Consider the following 20,880-nt stretch of genomic DNA (forward strand, 5'->3'; position numbering starts at 1 on the left):
AATGACGATGGAAGCTCTGGGAGGAACCGACTGCTTCGAGCTGATGACGGAAATGCTGGGAAGACCTCTGTGGCCAAAAGCAGACCCGGGAGGACTTTTGTGGCCGAGTGTGGACCTGAGAGGACCTCTGTTGCTGAGCAGACCTGGGAAGACATCTGTGGCCGAGAACAGACCCAGGAGGACCTCTGTGGACAAGAGCAGACCCGGGAGGACCTCTGTGGCTGAGAACAGACCCGGGATAACCTCTGTGGCCGAGAACAGACCCGGGAGGATCTCTGTGGCAGAGAGCAGACCCGGGAGGACCTCTGTGGCCGAGCGGACCCAGGAGGACCTCTGTGGCTGAGTGGATCCGGGAGGACCTCTGTGGCAGAGAGCAGACCCGGGAGGACCTCTGTGGCCGAGAGCCGACCTGGGAGGACCTGTCTGGCCAAGTGGACCCGGGAGGATCTCCGTGGCTGAGAACAGACCCCTTTGAGTGGACGGTGCTACTGGATCTGGGAGAGGGCGACCATGTGGACAGTGTGGACCCACGGAAATGCAGGTGGGTGATCATCGTGGAGAAAAAGTAGAACATGGCCAGGCACAGTGGGGGATCCCAGCACTGTGAGAGGTGGAGGCAGGAGGATCGCCTGAGCTCAGGAGTTCAAGACCAGCCTGGGCAATGTGGCAAGACCCCGATCTCTACAAAACACACAAAAATTACTCGAGCGTGGTGGTGCACCTGTGGTCCCAGCTACTCAGGAGGCCAAGGTGGGAGACTCGCTTGAGCAAAGGAGGTTGAGGCTGCAGTGAGCCGAGATCACACCACTGCACTCCAGCCTGGGTGGCAGAACGAGACCGTGTGCACTGTGTAACTATACACATATGCCACGCATTGAACTGTGTCCCCCGCCCCAAAATTCATCTGTTGAAGTCCTAACCCCTAGTACCTCAGACTGGGACCTTGTTTGGGAAAAAGACTGTTGCAGATATCATGACGGATGGGGTCATGGGGGAGTTGGTGGGCCCTATCCAAGCCTGGTGTCCTTGTCTTAGGCGGAGCTTTAGACACAGGCACGCACAGGAGAACGCACGTGGAGATGGAGGCAGACACTGGAGTAGTGATGCCGCCTGCCAAGGGGCACCCAAGACTGCCAGGAACCAGCAGAACCAGAGCAAGGCCTGGGACAGTCCGTCCATCACAGCCTCAGCAAGAACCCGCTCTGCAGACGCTGCGACCTCACCCGCCCCGCAGATACCGCGACCTCTGATGCTTCCAGAGCTGAGAGAGAATTCGTTTCCACTGTTTCCCAGACTGTGGCGTTTCCTTAGGGGCCCACAGCAAGCTAACAGGTGCACATCTCCACACACACGTATGTATGTGCCTGTAGGTTCCAAAAGCCAGCTGAGCTCTGGCATTCTGTTAGTATGTAACATTGTGTTTGTGCTTTGTTTTTTAAGAATAGAGATGGAGTCTTGCTGTATTGCCCAGGCTGGTCTTGAACTCGGCCTCAAGCAAACAATCCTCCTGCCTTCACCTCCCAAAGTGCATGATTATAGGCAAGGGCCACCCAGGTGGGTGGTGTTTTTTTTGTTTGTTTCTCATTTTTTTGAGACAGGGTCTAGCTCTGTTGCCCAGGCTGGAGTGTAGTGGTACCATCACGGCTCACTGCAGGCTTGACCTCCCAGATCCAAACGACCCTCTCACCTCAGCCCCTTGAGTAGCCAGGACCACAGGCATGTGCCACCACACCCTGCTAATTTTTTAAAATATTTTGTAGAGATGGGGTCTTGCCACCTTGCCCAGGCTGGTGTTTGCGTTTTAATAAAGCTGTTTTTAAAACGCGAAGGAGCAGTAAATAGAATGATGTAGAGGGTTTCTTGCCCGTTCTACCTCAACTCCAGAAAGCAACATTCTTGCTCCTGGACAGTCATAAAAGTGAGGAATGGCAGGAATTCTGTCTGCAAAGGAGGGACTCTCCCAGCTTCACCCGACACAGCACTGCCTGCCGGCTACAGAGCCACACACGCATAGCACGTGGAACAGCTGGTGGGGATGGTGCGGTCCCGTGGCTCTGCTGCTGGCCTTTCACAGGGCACTCCTCACGCACACGTCCGCCCTTTCTCCTCGGGAGCATTCACTCTGCCAGGCGCCAGGCCCAGGGGTGTCCAGGGAGGGGCTCCACACTCCCGCAAACGTCCACTCAAACTGCATTTTCTGGTTGGTGCACGCCTGGCTCCCGGCTCCTACAGGAGTTTCTGGGGACATCACTGGGACTGCTAGGTTCGAACCACCCATCGCGACGATGTCCTTCCCCGTCCTCCTAGAAACGTTTAAGCCCCAACCCCTAGGAGCCCGTGAGGCACATGGTCTGAAGTGCCAGGAAGGCACTCTCCAATCCCGGTGGCAGCTGTGGGCTCCAGGCTCCCAGCCGCGGGGACTCACAGGCAGTCACAGGCTGTGCGCACACCTGGAAACCCTCGTGGAGGCCAGCCCTGCCCAGATGCCTGCCCTGTCCTCGGCAAGCTCAGAGAGACTGGAACAGCACCACCGGCGAAAGGCCCAGGCAGGACACACAGGCTGAGAGACTGCACGGCTCCTGGCTGCCCTGCATTCCGGCCTGTTCGCTGCACCAGTTACTAAGAGCAATGCCCTTAATATGCGCCCAGCTAGGTGGCCTCCGGGAGGCGCAAGGACTCTCCCAACTGCCGCTGCTGGTTCACACCATGGAGCCAGCCAGGGGATGACAGTGTAGACAGCAGACACTCTGGGAGTGGCCTCAGAGGACGACACACACCTCACAGCACATGCACCCCATAGCACACGCACCCCACAACATAGCACATGCACCCCACAGCGCACGCACCCCACAGCACACATACCCCACAGCACACATACCCCACAGCACACATATCCCACAGCACACATACCCCACAGCACACGCACCCCACAGAACACATATTCCATAGCACACATACCCCACAGCACACATACCCCACAGCACACATATCCCACAGCACACACACCCCACAGCACACGCACCCCACGGAACACATATTCCACAGCACACATACCCCACAGCACACATATCCCACAGCACACACACCCCACAGCACACGCACCCCACAGAACACATATCCCATAGCACACGCGCCCCACGGCACACGCACCCCAGAGCACATGCACCCCACAGCACACATATACCACAGCACACATACCCCACAGCACACATACCCCACAGCACACATATACCACAGCACACATACCCCACAGCACACATACCCCACAGCACACGCACCCCACAGAACACATATTCCATAGCATACATACCCCACAGCACACATACCCCACAGCACACACACCCCACAGCACACCCACCCCACAGAACACATATTCCATAGCACACATACCCCACAGCACACATATCCCACAGCACACACACCCCACAGCACACGCACCCCACAGAACACATATCCCATAGCACACGCGCCCCACGGCACACGCACCCCAGAGCACATGCACCCCACAGCACACATACCCCACAGCACACATAACCCACAGCACACATACCCCACAGCACACATACCCCACAGCACACGCACCCCACAGAACACATATTCCATAGCACACATACCCCACAGCACACGCACCCCACAGAACACATATCCCATAGCACACATACCCCACAGCACACATACCCCACAGCACACATATCCCACAGCACACATACCCCACAGCACACGCACCCCACAGAACACATATTCCATAGCACACATACCCCACAGCACACATACCCCACAGCACACATATCCCACAGCACACACACCCCACAGCACACGCACCCCACAGAACACATATCCCATAGCACACGCACCCCACGGCACACGCACCCCAGAGCACATGCACCCCACAGCACACGCACCCCACAACACACATTTCCCACAGCACATACATGCCCTACAACACACACACCCCACAGCACACGCACCCCACAACACAGCACACATGCACCTAACACATGCCCCACAGCACACATGCACCCCACAGCACTCGCCATCTGTGTCCCGTGCTGATTCTCCTCCCGCCACCTGAGGCCGGAACGAGGTTGTCAGCTGCTGCTCCCTGTCCTCCCTGCTGGGAAACGGCGTCCGAGCCTCAGTGGGGCATCAGGACGTGGAATTCATGAACAGGGTTGACAGAGACGTGAGGCCGTCACTGCCGAGCCTGCAGCTGTGGACGGACCTGTCCTCACAGCCACCTCATGGCGTCAGAGGGTCCCGAGGCTCACCTGGCAGTAGCCCACTCCCTGGTTATGGTGCCCATATGCCAGCAGCACATTGTACAGGGTCTTCTGTAAGCAGGGGTCCGTGGTCTTCCGGAACTTCACGTTGTCGGGGAAGGTCCGGTTCAGGTCTGCGGGAAATTCAGAAGGAATCACCCACGGGTTTCTGCTCCACAAGCCTCCCACCCCTCCAGCTGCCCCGAGGGCGGCCACCTGGGTTCCACCTGGGACTTATGGACTGCTTTTCATCCTGGCCACACAGCAGACTCAACACAGCCGGAGCGACAGGCTCACTGGGCCAGGAAGGAGGGGGTGATCCTGAACTCGGGGTGGAGAGGGGCCCTAACCGTCCTTCCCGCAGAGTCAGGGACGGCAGAGCGACCCCAGAGCTGGTGGCCAGGCCATGGCACTCCCTCCTCAATGCCCGTCTCCCTCCGGCCCCCAGCACAGGCCTCCTGCACCTCGGACCTCACGCGTAGCGGAGGCAACTCTGCCCCAAGGACCCAGGGTGACAGGTGGAGAGAAATGCACACAAAACTTTGGGGTGTTTTCCTAATTTCAAAGATCCAGAACAGAAGGAGACAGAATAAACTGAGACTCCTCAGAGATAAAGGACACGGCTGAGAGCTGAGAGCTTAGAACCGAATAAACCTCGTGTTGTCGGCTTGTGTGTGCAGGAGGCATCCCTGCTGGCCTCTTCCTTCTTCGGCACCAACCCCTCCCACTGTCCCGCCCAGGCTCTCTTGGCAGGACAGTGTGGCCCTGGCCAAGCTGTCCAGTGCTGGGGTACCCGGATACCACATGGGTCCCTGAGACTAACCAAGCCCCACGCTGACCCAGTGCCAGGCCTCACTGAAGCTGACCTCCATGTTAACCCTGGACACAAGCCGAGCAGGAAGGATAATGCCGGCTTGACAACTCCACTGGTTTCTGCTCCCACTGGCCCTACCTCCGTTAGAGGTGTTCGCCAGGCACCCCATGCAGTCACCAGCAGACAGCTGCTTTCTGCACAGGTTCCAAGATGGACTCACAGCAGTCTCCGCCAGCCGTGACGCTGAGATGGGTGTACACCCAGCTCTGGAGGAACCCAACCGCCTGTGGTCTCTCCATAACGGCTGCAAAATACCGTGAGTCTGTTTCCGACCTCTGGCCCCAGGCCTTATCTTTGCTTACAAAAAACTAGATTTGGGCGAACATTAGTTCAATGCCTCAGAGCACATTATTTCTCATTGTGTGTTTTCTTAAAAAAGAGCCTTTTTTTTTCTGGAATTCTAAACATTCCAAAAAATGGAATCAGTCAAGGGGAAGTTAGTATTTTTGCTATTTCAGACTAGAGTGACCAGCTGTGTTCATTTCTGTGTAATATTTTTATTGAGTTTTTCCATATATATATATATTTGACACAGGGTCTCACTCTCTCACCCAGGCTGGAGTGCAGAGGTGCAATCATAGCTCGCTGCATCCTCGACCTCCAGGGCTCAAGTGATCCTCCCACCTCAGCTTCCTGAGTAGCTGAGACTACAGGCACACCCCACCATGCCTGGGCTAATTTACATATTGTTAAAGACAGAGCTTTGCCATGGTGGCCAGGCTGGTCTTGAACTCCTGAGCTCAACTAATCCACCTGCCTCAGCTTCCCGAAGTGCTGGGATTACAGGCGTGAGCCACCATGCTAAGTTTCTTGATATGTTTTGATAACATCCTGTGGGAAAGGAGATGGCCCCACCTCCATTGTGGAGATAGAAGAGCATGGGAGCTTTCTGTCTGCACTGCATGGCCTGGCATTGGCTCTGTGGGACTGAACCATCCACTGCATGGCTCCTGAAAGATAACTGACCAGGTGGCTCCAGTTACTAAGCACAGAACTGCCATGGATCCAGCAGCCCCACACTCTAGGTAGGAGCCCACAGCTGAAAGCAGGGACCCAGCACAATCCACACTGTGGGTAGGAGCCCACAGCTGAAAGCAGGGACCCAGCAGAATCCACTCTGGGTAGGAGCCCACAGCTGAAAGCAGGGACCCAGCAGAATCCACTCTGGGTAGGAGCCCACAGCTGAAAGGAGGGACCCAGCCCCACACTCTGGGTAGGAGCCCACAGCTGAAAGCAGGGACCCAGCAGAATCCACACTCTGGGTAGGAACCCACAACTGAAAGCAGGGATCCAGCAGAATCTACACTCTGGGTAGGAGGCCACCGCTGAAAGCAGGGATCCAGCAGAATCCACACTCTGGGTAGGAACCCACAGCTGAAAGCAGGGACCCAACAGAATCCACATACCCAGGCTCACGGCCATGCCACCCATAACAGCCGTGCGGCAGGAGAGACCAGGGGTCCACTGACAGATGGATAAATGAACAAAATGTGGTCTGCCCATGCGTGGAATATTATTCACCCTTAAAGAAGGAGGAAATTGTCACACGAGATGCAGCACAGAGGATCCCTGAGGACTGAGGCGAGGGAAAGGACCCCAGCTGCAGAGGACGCAGCCCACTGGACTCCTCTTATGTGACCCTGGAGTTGCCAAAGCACGGAGACAAGCGCACAGTGGGACTGCCAGGGGCTGGGCAAGGACACGGGGGTCGGTGCTTGACAATGGGGACAGCACAGAGACAAGTGCACAGCGGGATTGCCAGGGGCTGGGCAAGGACACGAGGTTCAGTGCTTAACAATGGGGAAGCTCCCAAGAGCTTCAGCTTGGGAAAATGAAATGGTAAATTTTATATTAGGCATATTTTACCATAATTTAAAGAAAAATTCAGCCAGGTGGGTGGCTCACTCCTATAACCCCAGCACTTTGGGAGGTGAAGGAGGGAGAATCCTCAGAGCCCAGGAGTTCAAGACCAAAACCCCATCTCTGCAAAAAAATAAAAATTAAAAAATGAGCCAGGTGTGGTGGCGCACACCTGTGGTTCAGACCACTTCCAGCTACACAGGAGGCTGAGGCAGGAGGATCACTTGAGCCTGGTAGGTCATGGCTGCAGTGAACTGTCACTGTGACTGCACCACTACACTCCAGTCTGGGTAACAGACTGACACCTGTCTCAAAAAGAAAAAAATTCATCCAAAAAACCACAAAACGGAGACTTTAAATTCATTTTTCAGACAGCAGTGCTCTGTTTTAATATGCACCCACCCCTCCCCACTGCACCCAAGCTCTCCTCTTCCCAACCTGAATCAGCGTTTCTGGCCACCAGGCTGTGCATCTGTTTGGAGACCTTTGGCGGCAATCACTCTGTGGTCAGGATGCAGCCTCTCCCCTGGCAGCCCCAGCCCCCAGCCTGGGGAGCCCCCTCCCCACTGGCTCAGCCCTGTGGACAGGAGACCCCCAGGAAGGGCAGCAGGATGCACCATGTCCTGCCCGTCCTGTCTTTCTAACCTCTCAGCACTTTAAAGCCACTGGGTTTTTTAAAATTAAGTATATTGTGTTTAAATGTGTATTTCTCAAAAACTGTTAAAATCAGAAGGGCAGATGTATTTTCTAAAAATCCATTCAATTTAGGTTAACCAGTTTTTTTTTGTTTGTTTGTTTTTGTTTTTTTGAGATGGAGTTTCACTCTTGTTGCCCAGGCTGGAGTGCAATGGTGCAATCCCAACTCACCGCAACCTCCACCTCCCGGGTTCAAGCGATTCTCCTGCCTCAGCCTCCCGACTAGCTGGGATTACAGGCATGCGCCACCATGCCCAGCTAATTTTGTATTTTTAGTAGAGTCGGGATTTCACCATGTTGGGCAGGCTGGTCGCCAACTCCTGACCTCAGGTGATCTGCCCTCCTCAGCCTCTCAAAGTGCTGGGATTACAGGTGTGAGCCACCGCGACTGGCCTTAGGTTAATCAATTTTCTTAGCACTCTGAACTTCTGAGAGCCAGGGACCCTATGGCTATGTGATTACTGAGAAAAATCAGAGAAGGGAGTCCAGCAATTATGATAACCAGACACAAAAAAGGAAGCCCTGGTGTGCGGCCTCATGAGCGCAGCTGCGTCTGAAGGCCAGGCGAGCAGTGTCCGGTGCGAAGCGCGCCGGCAACAGAGGCTGCCTCTCACTGTCCTGCGAGTCTTCATGGAGCCTATCTGCTCCTTCGTGCCCATTTCCTTATTAGCCAGCTAGGCACGTGAATATTTGCTGAGTGAATTACGATCATTGTTCTCCCCTTGCAAAGGCTTCAGTTTTGATTCTTTCGTGGAGGAAGAGGTAACTTCAAGTTAAAACCAGCAGGCGCACCGCTCACTCCTGGACGCTGAGACTAGACACTGGGTGGAAACCGGTTCCTTCTGGCCCCTGGGCCCTGCACCAGAGCTCGACCCCCACCGCCTCACCTGTCCTGATGGCGTCCTCCAGCCTGGGGTTTCTCTCTCCCTGGAGAAGCCGGTGGTAGTAGCCGGGATTCTGGTCCATCTGAGCCTGGGCCCCACTCAGCGCCATCCAGACGCGGGCACGGTGCTCCAGCGGGACCCCTTTCCGGACATAGCGCTTCACTGAAGGCCGAGAGGACAGACAGCGTGTGAGCTGGACCAGGGGCCTGCGGGGCCCACGCATTCCTGCCACACTTTCCACTCTCACCAGCTCTCTTCTTAAATCAAATATTAAACAGACCCAGAACTTCGTCCATCTCCACCAAAACTGGTACATATACTCCTTTAAAAATTCTGCTCTCCTCTACCTCTCAAGAGCACAGATCAGACTGGCTACAGAACCACCCCCACACCCACTTCACCATTCAATGCAGGTAATCAGGAAACACAGCCGCGCTCAGATGGCTGCTCTGCAAAGCTTCCTGGCAGCTATGCAGAGGAGCAGCAAAGGGGCAAAGCAGTGAGAGGCCCAGCTGAGAACAAGGAGGCCGGCTGGGCTCAGCTGTGAGCACCTCAGGTGGGACGCCACAGCTGGGAGAACACGGTTTTAGTGGCAGACGTCACTGTCCAACTTGTACAGTTAATCTCTATATATTGAAAGCTACTCCATTTTGTAGGGATATTTTAATTGACAATAAAAATGTGAAAAAGTAATTAGTAATTTTAGTGGCCACAGAAACATATAGGGACAGAAGCCAAAAGCCATGAGCTATCTTCATTAGTCAATACTGAGTAATTTCTTAGGAAGATGGAAAAGATACGTATGGCTAACATTTGAATTAATTACGTTAAGTCCAAAGCTGCGACACTGTGCTCTTAACCTACAAAACAGTAATTTTCAAAGCAGATATTTAAAGTTTTGCTGTTTTCCTTTGATACTACACTATACGTATTTTATTTTATTTTTTTCGAGATAGAGTCTTGTTCTGTCGCCCAGGCTGGAGTGCAGTGGCACAATCTCGGCTCACTGCAACCTTCACCTCCCGGGTTCAAGCAATTCTCCTGCCTCAGCCTCCTGAGTAACTGGGATTACAGGCGCCTGCCACCATGCCTGGCTAATTTTTGTATTCTTAGTACAGACAGGATTTCACCATGTTGGCCAGGATGGTCTTGAACTCTTGACCTCATGATCCACCCACCTCGGCCTCCCAAAATGCTGAGATTACAGGCATGAGCCACTGCGCCTGGCCCTGCACATATTTGAAAAGAAATCAATATTTTAAAGAAACCAAACTTTACAAAAGAAAAGAAGGCATATGCAATTTGTAAAATTCTACAAGCTGCCATAAAAAGAAAAAAATCTGAGGCACCAGCTGTATTTAGCAGATAAAAACTCATAACTTTATAGGCTACAGTCAAGAAAAGCACTATAGGGTAAAATTTTATGAGCTCAAATTCCAAGGTGATCCACAATGTATGATCATCTGGACACGAGCAGATGATCGTGTGCTATGTGATTACTGAAAAAATCAGCCTCTGGAAGGACAGGCCCTTGTCTGTCCACTGGGCCTCCCACTCCTGGAAGGAAACCTGGGAGGCAGTAATTGCTCACTACATATGTGACGAATGATACAAGGACAACGAGGGAAGAACCAGAGGAGAGAGAAAACAGACACTAATGCCATCCACTGAAAGCCAAAGAATCCCTCTTAAGGGCTGGGCGCAGTGGCTCATGCCTGGAATCCCAGCATTTTGGGAGGCCGAGGCAGGTGGGTCACTTGAGGTCAAGAGATCGAGACCATCCTGGCCAACATGGTGAAACCCCATCTCTACTAAAAATACAAAAATTAGCCAGGCATGGTGGCGTGCATCTGCAGTCCCGGCACTTTGGGAGGCCAAGGTGGGTGGATCACCTGAGGTCAAGAGATCGAGACCATCCTGGCCAACATGGTGAAACCCCATCTCTACTAAAAATACAAAAATTAGCTGGACGTGGTGGCTCACGCCTGTAATCCCAGCACTTTGGGAGGCCAAGGTGGGCAGATCACCTGAGATCCAGAGATAGAGACCATCCTGGCCAGCGTGGTGAAACCCCATCTCTACTCAAAATACAAAAATTAGCTGGGCGTGATGGCTCGCGTCTGTAGTCCCAGCTACTCGGGAGGCTGAGGCAGGAGAATAGCCTGAACCTGGCAGGCAGAGGTTGCAGTGAGCCAAGATCACGCCACTGCACTCCAGCCTGGCGACAGTGACTCTCTGTCTCAAAACAAAACAAAACAAAACAAAAAAAGAATCCCTCTTAAGAAACCCTCTTTGCTGGTTTAGAAACATATTTGAGGATCATGTCTCAGGTAAGAACATCTCAGCACACTTGGTTTATGGTTTATTCACACTGCTTACGGGAACATGAAAATCACGTTTTGCTTTATTTTTAAAATTCTACCAAAGACACCAATAATTCAGCCTGACTTTTCCTCCAAGTTAGTACGATTCATACTGAGGTTTGCTGTAGGTCTCATGGCCCTCGGAGGGCAGCTTGACCAGGAATGCTCTGAATGAGTGCTTAGTCATTCTATGCTAAACAACAGCAGGAAACGGTGAGTCCCAGCACAGGCAGGGACTGTTCTAACTGAGAGGGACAGAAGCAGAAAGGAGAGGCCATGCAAAAACCAGTGGTACTTCTACAAACTAATAATGAACAACTGGAAATCATATATTTAAAACTGCGGCCTGGCGTGGTGGTTCATGCCTGTAATCCCAGCACTTTGGGAGGCTGAGGCAGGTGGATCACCTGAGGTAAGTTCAAGACCAGCCTGACCAACAAGGCAAAACCCCGTCTCTACTAAAAAAATACAAAAATTAGCCGGGTGTGGTGGCAGGTGCCTGTAATCCCAGCTACTTGGGAGGCTGAGGCAGGAGAATCGCTTGAACCTGGGAGGCGGAGGTTACAGTGAGCTGAGATTGCACCACTGCACTCCAGCCTGGGAGACACAGAGAGACTCCATCTCAAAAAATAAATACATAAAAATAAAAAAAAAAAATTGGCATCATTTACAATAGCAACAAGAAATAAAAGGAGAAATACTTAAGTAAAAATCTAATGAAGTATTTGTAGGATCCAAATGCTGAATGCTGCAAAAGAAATCAAATAAGACTGAAATAACTAATAGATACACCATGTTCACGGATTGCAAGGCTCACTCTTAAGACGTCAGTTCTTCCAAAGTTGATCTACAGATTCCTATATGCACCTCCTTATCACTGTTCCAGGAAAAAATACTTTGTAGACAATGACAAGCTGATTCTAAACTTTATATGCAAAGTGAAAAGAACCAAAACAATTTTGAAAATGAAGTTGGAGGAGATATATTACCTGATTTTATGCTTTACTATAAACTTACAGTAAGACAGACAACATGGTACTGAAAAAAATTTAGACAAATGGAATAATGGGATATAATAAGGAATCCAGAAAGAGACCCACACAAACAGAACCAATTGCTTTTTGATAAAGATGCAAAGGAAATTTAATGCAGACAGAATAGTCCATCTACAAAAGAATGACTAAAATAAAAAAACACCAACAATATGAACAGCTGGCAAGAATGTGGAGCAATTAGAACACTCATACATTTGTGGTGGGAATGCAAAATTTACAGCCACATTGGAAAGATGGTTTGTAATTTCTTACTAGTTAGTTAAACATGCACTTATCATATGACCCAGCAATCCCATGCAAAGTGTTTAGTCAAGATAAATGAAAACTAAGTTCACACAAAAACCTGTAGGTGGATGTTTATAATGTTGGCTTTACACATTCCAAATGTCTTCTGCTGATGAATGGATTTTTAAAAATTATAGTACATCCATAAATGAAGTACCTCAGCAATAAAAAGGAAGGAACTATGGACACATACAAGGTCCTGGATGGATCTCCAACGCATTAGGTGAAAGAAACCAGACGCAAAGGCTACAATCTGTATGATTCCACTAATGACACCATAGAAATGGCTGAACTACGGGAATGGGGAAGAGCTCAGTGATGTGGGCAGTGGGCTGACTTCAAAGGACAGGACTGTTGAAGGCGACAGAATCTTGACTGTGGTGATGATTGCCTAGCCGCGTGTTTGTCCAAATTCACAGAACCATATACTGTTAAGAGTGAATTTTACTGTAAATTGTTAAAATTATTTGATAGGCCAGGTGCAGTGGCTCATGCCTGTAATCCCAGGAGACTCCATCTCTACAAAAAAACTCTTAAAAATTAGCTGGGCATGGTGGTGCACACCTGTAGTCCCAGCTATTCTGGAGGCTGAGGCGGGAGGATTGCTCCTCTTGGCTGCAGTGAGCTATGATCGTCCCACTGTCCTCCTGCCTGGGTGACAGAGCAAAGACCCTGTCTCTATAATAACAATAATATCAAGGTTGTATTTAAGGGAAAGGTCAAAATGGCTAAACGCACCAGCTCTGGAGTCAGACACTCTGCTCCACTATGACTTGCAGGCTCCAGACCCTGAGCGTGCCTCGGTTTCCTCATCGTAAAGTGAACAGAAGGCACCGAGCCTGCACCCGAGGCCCCCGAGCAGCTATGGCAGTTGGAGCAACACCCGGAAGCTTCACAGAACAAAGAATTCTGCGACTTTTTGATAAGTTTGTTATCTGGATTTACACTGTTTCTTTATAGAAGAAAGAAAATGGTTTACTTGTCCTCACAGACTGACACTTTCCCAAGGGCAGGGCTAACCCACAGAGCATCACTAACATTTGGAGAAGTATAAAATATCAAGAGCATCACTAATGTTTGGAGAAGTATAAAATATCAAGTCAAAACAGTTGGGAAATTTGTAAAAAGAAGCTACATCCAGAGAACTGACGTCCATCTGTCTACCCTGACAAAGTTAGGCAAATCCCCAATTTTTCGGTGTATCTTTGAAAATACGTTTTCTCAATTTAACTTAGGTGGTGTTAATGTTCTAAGCCACCAGGAAGGAGGTCTCAAAGATGCCAACGGCCCTGAAGCTGCTTCCCTGCAGACATCTCTTCTCCGGATGGAGAATGAAATAGGAATCCAACAGGACTAAGTTTGTTGAATTTAGTCTTTCCAGGGAGGAAGAGAAAGGGGTCTTCCTAAGGGCTCCTGGTGGATATTTGCTATGGAGAAAGGAAAATACAATATTTATTTACCCACTAAGAGTGTGGTCAGGCAGAATACATACTAACTGTCCCTTAAGACATGTGGAATGCTGAGATTGGTAGATGACTGTGTTCCTGGAGACTTTAACATGGGGGGGTGCAGATGAGAATCCTCCAAAAGCAGAGGAAAGAACTCTATCACTGTCAGCCTGGAATACCTGGCAGGAAGAAGTTGTATTCCCATTTTTGGAATAACTCATCCACTCCAGTTTTATGCCCAACCCTCCGCTCTTGGGGCTCTGCCAGTGCTCATGGGCACCCTGACGGTCACACTGGGACCCAGGCCCCAGGCCAGTAGAGACACAAGCAATCACTGACTCCACGTGCCTCCCACCAGAGTCACCAGCATCCCTCCTCCCTGCAGAACAGGCCCACAGCCCTGTGGCTCCCACCCCTCAGGCTGAGGCTCATATAGGATCAAAGAGATATATTTGCTCACAGCCCCATTGATGCCGGTGATGCTTGCTACTATAATTACACGGTCCAATTAACATTATATAAATTAGCCCAGCGTGGTGGCTCACGTCTGTCATCCCAGCACTTTGGGAGGCTGAGGTGGGCGGATCACTGGAGTTCAGGAGTTCGAGACCAGCCTGGCCAACAAGGCAAAACCCATCTCTACTAAAAACACAAAAATTAGCCTGGCATGGTGGCAGGTGCCTGTAATCCCAGTTACTCAGGAGGCTGAGGCAGGAGAATTGCTTGAACCTGGGAGGCAGAAGTTGCAATGAGCCGAGATTGCGTCACTACCCTCCAGCCAGGCTGACAGAGCTAGACTTTGTCTCAAAAAAAAAAAAAAAATTAAAGCAAAAAGAAGAAAGTTGCTATTTCAGTAAAAACAAAGTGAAATTTTTAGAAAGAGTTGATAGAGACCAATGCTAAAAAAAAAAAAAAAAAAAAAAAAGCAAAAACAAAACTGTTGAACTAGGTGTAAATAATTGCAAAGGATTGGGGAAAAGAATAAAAATCTGGAGGATTCTGCATCCGGATTGCTTTTTTCCTTTTCCCTGCTCTTCCCAGAACCCCCTCCCAAGTCCATATTGAAAAGTGGGGGCAATGCGCTGAGTGGTTCCCTAAAAAGGAAAATATGGAACCCAAGTTAGCAGCCCCTAGTCAAAGAAAAGGAGAGCGATAGGACAGACCCAAACGACAAAGGCAAAGACAGGAGAATGACTGTGCAGTTATGTTTTCTGTAAAAACAAAAAGTTTATGCACAACCACACATCTTTCAGATTCTCCGCTGTAACCAACCTCTAGGTCACAGCCACAGGACTTCCCACGGACTTCCCCTGCTCTTAAAGCAAACTGCAGAACCAAGCATGGACTTCTGCTCCTGAGGGGGACGGAAGGACAGTCCCCTGCAGTCATCTCTATAGGAGATGGGGGCCATGGGTGGGAGAGAAACTCCCTGTAGCACTTTGTAGCCCTCAGTATGATTAAATTGTTTACCATGTACATAAATTATGCTTTTTAAGTTCACATGTCTTATATACTTTTATGTTACTTTTTAAAATTAAAAGACAGTTAACTTTTAAGAATAAATCAGGCGTAGTGGCTCATGCCTGTAATCCCAGCATTTTGGGAGGCCGAGGTGGGCAGATCCCTTGAGGTCAGGAGTTTGAGACCAGCCTGGCCAATATGGTGAAACCCGTCTCTACTAAAAATAGAAAAATTAGCCTGGCGTGGTGGTAGATGCCTGTAATCCCAGCTACTTGGGAGGCTGAGGGAGGAAAATCGCTTGAACCCAGGGGCAAAGGTTGCAATGAGCTGAAGTCATGCCACTGCACTCTAGCCTGGGCGACAGAGTGAGACTCCGTCTCAAAATAAAAAAAATAAAATAAAATAAATAAATTAGCCAGGTGTAGTGGTGTGCACCTGTAATCCCAGCTACTCAGGAGGCTGAGGCAGGAGAATCACTTGAACCCAGGAAGTGGAGGTTGCAGTGAGCCGAGATCGCACCACTGCACTCCAGCCTGGGCGACAGAGTGAGACTCTGTTTCAAAAATAAATAAATCAAAAAGAATAAATGAAAAGGAAAAATAAAGACACATGTTCCACTGGAAACGTGAACATGCAGAGGCCACAGGGATGGGACATGATGCATTCGTGGGAAGCATATAGGATATTAGCTTACATCTCTATAAAAAATTTAAAAATTAGCCAGGAGTGGTGGCCGCGCCAGTGGTCCCAGCTACGCGGGAGGCTGAGAGGGGAGGATGACTGGAGCCCAGGAGGTCAAGGCTACAGTGAGTGGTGATTGTGCCACTGCACTCAGAGGGATACTCTGTCTCAAATAAATAAAAGCAAAAGCTGATCTTGCCACCCCCTGCCTGGAAAGCCTTTAACAGTTGGCTTCTCTGTGCCTGGCTGTGGTCACCACACACCTCAGACCCTCCGCCCAGGTGCAGGGCCCCTGGTTTCATCTCTGTCCTTCCCCACCAGGTCCCTACTGCTTGGTCCCTCGAAGCTCAGCTGCCATTCACATCCCCCTTCTCAGGAAGCCCCCAGGACTCCCCTTTGACCCCACTTCTCTGAGTTCCTAGCTCCAGGGCACACTCCCACCAAGCCCTCACTCCAGGCAGACACTTCATTCATTCACTGAACACACAGGGAAGTCGCCCGGCACTGCCCCAGGTTCTGAGGACTGAGTGCAGTGAATGAAAAATCCGCTGCAGGGAGGATTTTTGACTCCAGCAGGGGCTGTGCTGGGAAAGGCAGAAATGAGGGGGTGCCCTCCGCACAGGGAAGCCTGGGGAGCCCCGGAGGAGGGGGCCCTGCAGCTAACCCCGAGGCGGGCGGGCGGCCAGGCCGGTGCTCACCGCAGCAGGAGGAGGCCCGGGGTCGCGGAGGAGCGGCAGGTCGAGCAGGACCCTGTGGGTCCCGTCACAAGGACGGAGTCTCTCTCTGTCGCCCAGGCTGGAGTGCAATGGCGCAATCTCGGCTCACTGCAACCTCCGCCTACCGGGTTCAAGTGATTCTCCTGCCTCAGCCTCCAGAGTAGCTGGGATTATAGGCATGTGCCACCACGCCCGCCTAAGTTTGTATTTTTAGTAGAGATGGGGTTTCACCATGTTGGTCAGGCTGGTCTCAAACTCCCAACCTCAGGTGCTCCGCCCACCTCGACCTCCCAAAGCGCTGGGACTACAGGCGTGAGCCACTGCGCCCGGCATGTATCGAGTTTTGATCCATCCCGATCTGGCTCCCTGCTGGGAGGGACGAGTCTCCTTCGCGTCCGACCAGCCGGCCCATCTCAAAGCGGGAAAACCGGTCTCTGCGGCTGCCCTCTCGTCCCGACCTGCCCGGAAAAGTTCCTCCCCCTCCCTCCGCTCCCGGAGCCCGGACTTTGCCCGGCCCGTCCCAGCCCGACCCACCTGCGCCCTCGGGACCCACCTGCGCCCTCGGGACCCACCTGCGCCCTCGGGACACACCTGCGCCCCGGGGACCCACCTGCGCCCCGGGGACCCACCTGTCCGGCTCCTGGGGACGCCCCCGCCCTGCAGCAGCCGGGACCACTTGATCGCCCTGCGGGTGAGCGTGACCAGGTATCTGGAGAAAAACTTCTCGTAGGCGGCGTCGTCGAAGTCCTCAGGCCGCTCGAATCCGTACGGGTCGATCCTGCAACACCGAGAGAAGGAGGCCGGCGTCCTCGAAGTTTCCTCTGGGGGGTCGGGGGCCCGCAGGCGCCGGGGACGCCCGCAACCCGTGCCACACACCTGGGGACCCGCGAGCGCTCGGCGGGCTGCATGCGGGGAGGGAGGCGCGCACCGAGCGAGGCCGGCGGGTCCCAAGTTCGCCTCCCGGCTCCGGGGCGCTCAAGTCCTTCCGGCGGGACCGCGAGCGTGGGGGGCGGGGCTGGGGGCGGGGCTGGGGGCGGGGCTGGAGGCGGTGGCGGGGGAGGGGCAGGGAAGGGGGAGGGGCGGGCTGGGGGTGGGGAGGACTTGGGGACAGAGGAGGGGCAGGAGCGGGTGAGGGGCGGGGGAGGACGGGGGGAGGGGCAGGGGAGCACCCAGGGCGGGGGAGGGGCGGGGCTGGGGGCGGGGAGGACTTGGGGACGGAGGGGGGCGGGGGAGGGGGGAGGGGGGAGGGGGGAGAGGGGAGGATGGGGGTGGGGGCGGGGCCGGGCCTGCTCCTGGGGCTTCGGAGGCCGCCGCGTCCCGCGGGCAGAATCGGGGGCGCCTCCCGCAGACCCCCCGCGGCCTGGACCCGGGTGAGAGGAGCTTCTTCTGCGATTCCTTCAAACCTCAGTGCCTGGCCGACCCGACTCTGACACCTGACTCCTATTTTTATTTTATTTTTTATTTTCTCCGCTGCATTTCAAGGCCGAGACCAACACACAAATGAGAAGCCCCCAGGGGCGCCCTCCCGTTCCTGCCCCCCCAAACCAGGGACCGGGGTTCCCCCACCGGCGAGCCAGGCCTGGGAGAATCCGGGGCAGCTCTGGTTCCGAACGGCTTCTTCTCGGTCCGCATCCCATGACATTGTCCTGAGATTTCAGCTGCTTTTCGTGTCCGGGAGGCCCCAGAAATTTGCCAGAACTGCAGATATTGAATTTTGCTCTGGCGACGTGGCTAAGGGGAGACCCCAGACGTGAGGTGCTGGGGCGACCTCGCCCTGGGTCCCCCGGGGGTCTGGAGCGGGAGCTCCTCCGACAGGCCTCTCCCCGCCTGTAATTTAGGCCCAGGGCGCCCTGGACAGGCCCCAGCAGGAGGCCGTTCCCGGACTCCAGACGCACTTTCCTGTGAGAAGCAGCCCGGCCTCATCTGGGTGAGGCGAGGATCACAGGCTCAGCGTCCCCTGCGCGTCCGTCAGGGCCTTTCGGAACCAACTTGGGACCTTCCCATGGGTGTTTCCGGAATGTTCCATGCGAGTGCCACCCAGGAGCCTGGACAGCAGCGTGTGGAACGAACCGGTCCCTAAGTGCGGACTCCCGTCTCTGCCTTTCACCCTTCTCCATCCCTTGCAAGACTAGGGGGGGTTCAGTGCTCAGCGGAGCAGAGCCCCCCACACGGTTCCTCCCGTTCCTAGTCTGCTGGTTCTGGGAACTCCCCAAGCTTTCAGCCCAGCTTCTTAGCACTGGCCTTTGGTAACACGCGGCATCCCTCATTTGAAAGATCGCACAGCCCCTACTCTACAGTCTGACCTCCTTGGGATGTTTAGACCCAAACCAGGAGACAGGGCCATAGCCTCCTGCCCCTCGGCCTATGGGTGCCCCACAATCCAGGACTGACAGGTGTGCGTCCGTCCCCAGGGTCTTCGAACCCTGTCTGGGCTCCTATCTGCCTAAGTCAGTGACTCCCTGAACCCCTCTCGGGCTCTAACTGACGCCCAAATTTCCTATATCGCATCCCTCGCGCTTTCTGGAGCAACAGACACAGTCCTGCTCCCCACTTTCCAGCACCCGGGGTCCTGCACCCAAATCGCCCCACACCGCCCAGCTTCTGTTCCAACCCCAGCCCTGGAAGCCTCATGGCTCCCCTTTTCTCTAATTCCTGCCTTCTGGCCATGGAGATGGGGTTCTAACCTCCCTTCCCCACCACTGCTGTGGAAAGCAGCGTGGCAGGCAGCACAGACCAGGGGCCGCCGGCCCCAGCCTGAGTGTGATGGCGGGAGGCCACCAAGTGTATTTTTGGGCCAAATGTAGGGAGACTGTGGGGGAGCAGGTCAGATAAGAGCGGTGCCCTCCAGGAAGAGTGGAGAGGAGAGATACAGAGAGGCCAGAGCCCCTGGCTCTGTGCAGGGTAGGCAGCCAGACTGAGGCGGCTAGAAAGGTCTCCCACTCCAGCCCAGGCCTGGCCAAGCCCCAACCTGGGACCTGACTGGGAGACAGCAGCTCCCACCTGGAACAGCCCCCACCTGGGACAGCTCCCGCCTGGAACAGCTCCCACCTGGGACTGTGTCCCTCAGGTGCCTCCATTCACCACCCCCCCCACCCCAGTGCCAAGCACCCAACAGGCACCCAAGCATCCTCACACAAACTCCCTTTCTGTGAAGCCACCAGCACGGTCAGCCATGATGCAAAAGCCAGGTGCACACCCACCCCAGGAGTGACTGTGCTGGCCACAGCCGCTCCAGACAGCCCTTTCCGGGGGAGGCTTTGCAGTGCTGGAGCTCTGGGTCAGCTCACCCAGCAGTTCAGGGACTCAGAATTCACCCTCCCCTGGGGGACCCAGCTCCCTTGCAGGAGGTCCCCTTCAGTCTGAGGGGCCTCAGGGGCCACGCCAGGGGGCCTCTGTGGGGTCACCACCCATGATGCCCCTCCTCCCTTCAGGAATTCAGCCGTCTTGTTGCCTTTTTTTTTTTTTTTTTTTGAGACGGAGTTTCGCTCTTGTTGCCCAGGCTGGAGTGCAATGGCTCAATCTCGCCTCACTGCAACCTCTGCCTCCTGGGTTCAACCGATTGTCCTGCCTCAGCCTCCCAAGTAGCTGGGATTACAGGCATGCGCCACTACGCCCGACTAATTTTGTATTTTTAGTAGAGACGGGGTTTCTCCATGTTGGCCAGGCTGTTTTCAAACTCCCGACCTCAGGTGATCCACCCACCTTGGCCTCCCAAAGTGCTGGGATTATAGGCGCGAGCCACTGTGCCTGGCCCTTGTTGCTTTTTTGTAGAAGCTGCTGCCCTTTGGAAGTTAGAAGGGCTTCAGGAGTACTTCAGTTCTGGGGTACCCATCAAGAAGAAAGGAACGTCTAGCATTATCAAGGCCAGGAGGACCTGAGAAAATGGGATGTTAGTACAGAGGACAAAGATAACGGCAGCAGAACCCACCGAGCAGTGATGAACCACGACGTGGGCATCTTCGTGGAGCCACAGCACGTGCCAAACCCCACGGAGCTCCAGGCTGTCCTAGAGGCTGAAGCCAGTCAGTCGACCACACGCTGCCTAGTTACAGGAGACTGGCAACTGGGAGTGGGGAGGGTCACCCAAATCTCACTGCAGGAAATTCCAGTGCAGTGCAACTCTATCCCTGAGGGAGACCTGCGGGTCCTGGTGCTGCAGAGCTGGCTGGGGACTGGGGCGCTGCATTTCCAACCTGCTAGCAGGAGGCCCTGCTCTGGCCAATGGACCGCATTGTGCAGCCAGGCTGTGGAACCCGTGATTTGATTTTCAGCAGAGGGCTGGAGACAGAAATCAGCGG

At 53.4% G+C, this 20,880-nt stretch overlaps 1 protein-coding gene across 3 annotated transcripts in view; it reads right to left on the reverse strand.

Annotated features, from left to right (window-relative positions):
* Positions 1 to 17,592, reverse strand: part of GRTP1 (growth hormone regulated TBC protein 1) — a 41,518-nt gene extending 23,926 nt beyond the window's left edge. The window contains exons 1-4 of one of the 3 annotated variants that reach the window (XM_024230778.3): positions 17,459 to 17,592; positions 17,212 to 17,360; positions 8,577 to 8,735; positions 4,269 to 4,393 (exon numbers count right to left, since the gene is read on the reverse strand). In XM_024230778.3, coding sequence (XP_024086546.2) covers positions 4,269 to 4,393; positions 8,577 to 8,735; positions 17,212 to 17,360; positions 17,459 to 17,490 — 465 coding nt within the window. In that variant the 5' untranslated portion in view covers positions 17,491 to 17,592. The remainder of the gene's footprint in view (positions 1 to 4,268; positions 4,394 to 8,576; positions 8,736 to 17,211; positions 17,361 to 17,458) is intronic. The other 2 variants (XM_024230779.3, XM_054529298.2) reach the window with 2 other exon arrangements.
* Between the last annotated feature and the right edge of the window lie 3,288 nt (positions 17,593 to 20,880).

This window comes from Pongo abelii, chromosome 14 (genome assembly GCF_028885655.2).
Source record: "Pongo abelii isolate AG06213 chromosome 14, NHGRI_mPonAbe1-v2.0_pri, whole genome shotgun sequence".
NCBI classification, from domain to species: domain Eukaryota; kingdom Metazoa; phylum Chordata; class Mammalia; order Primates; family Hominidae; genus Pongo; species Pongo abelii.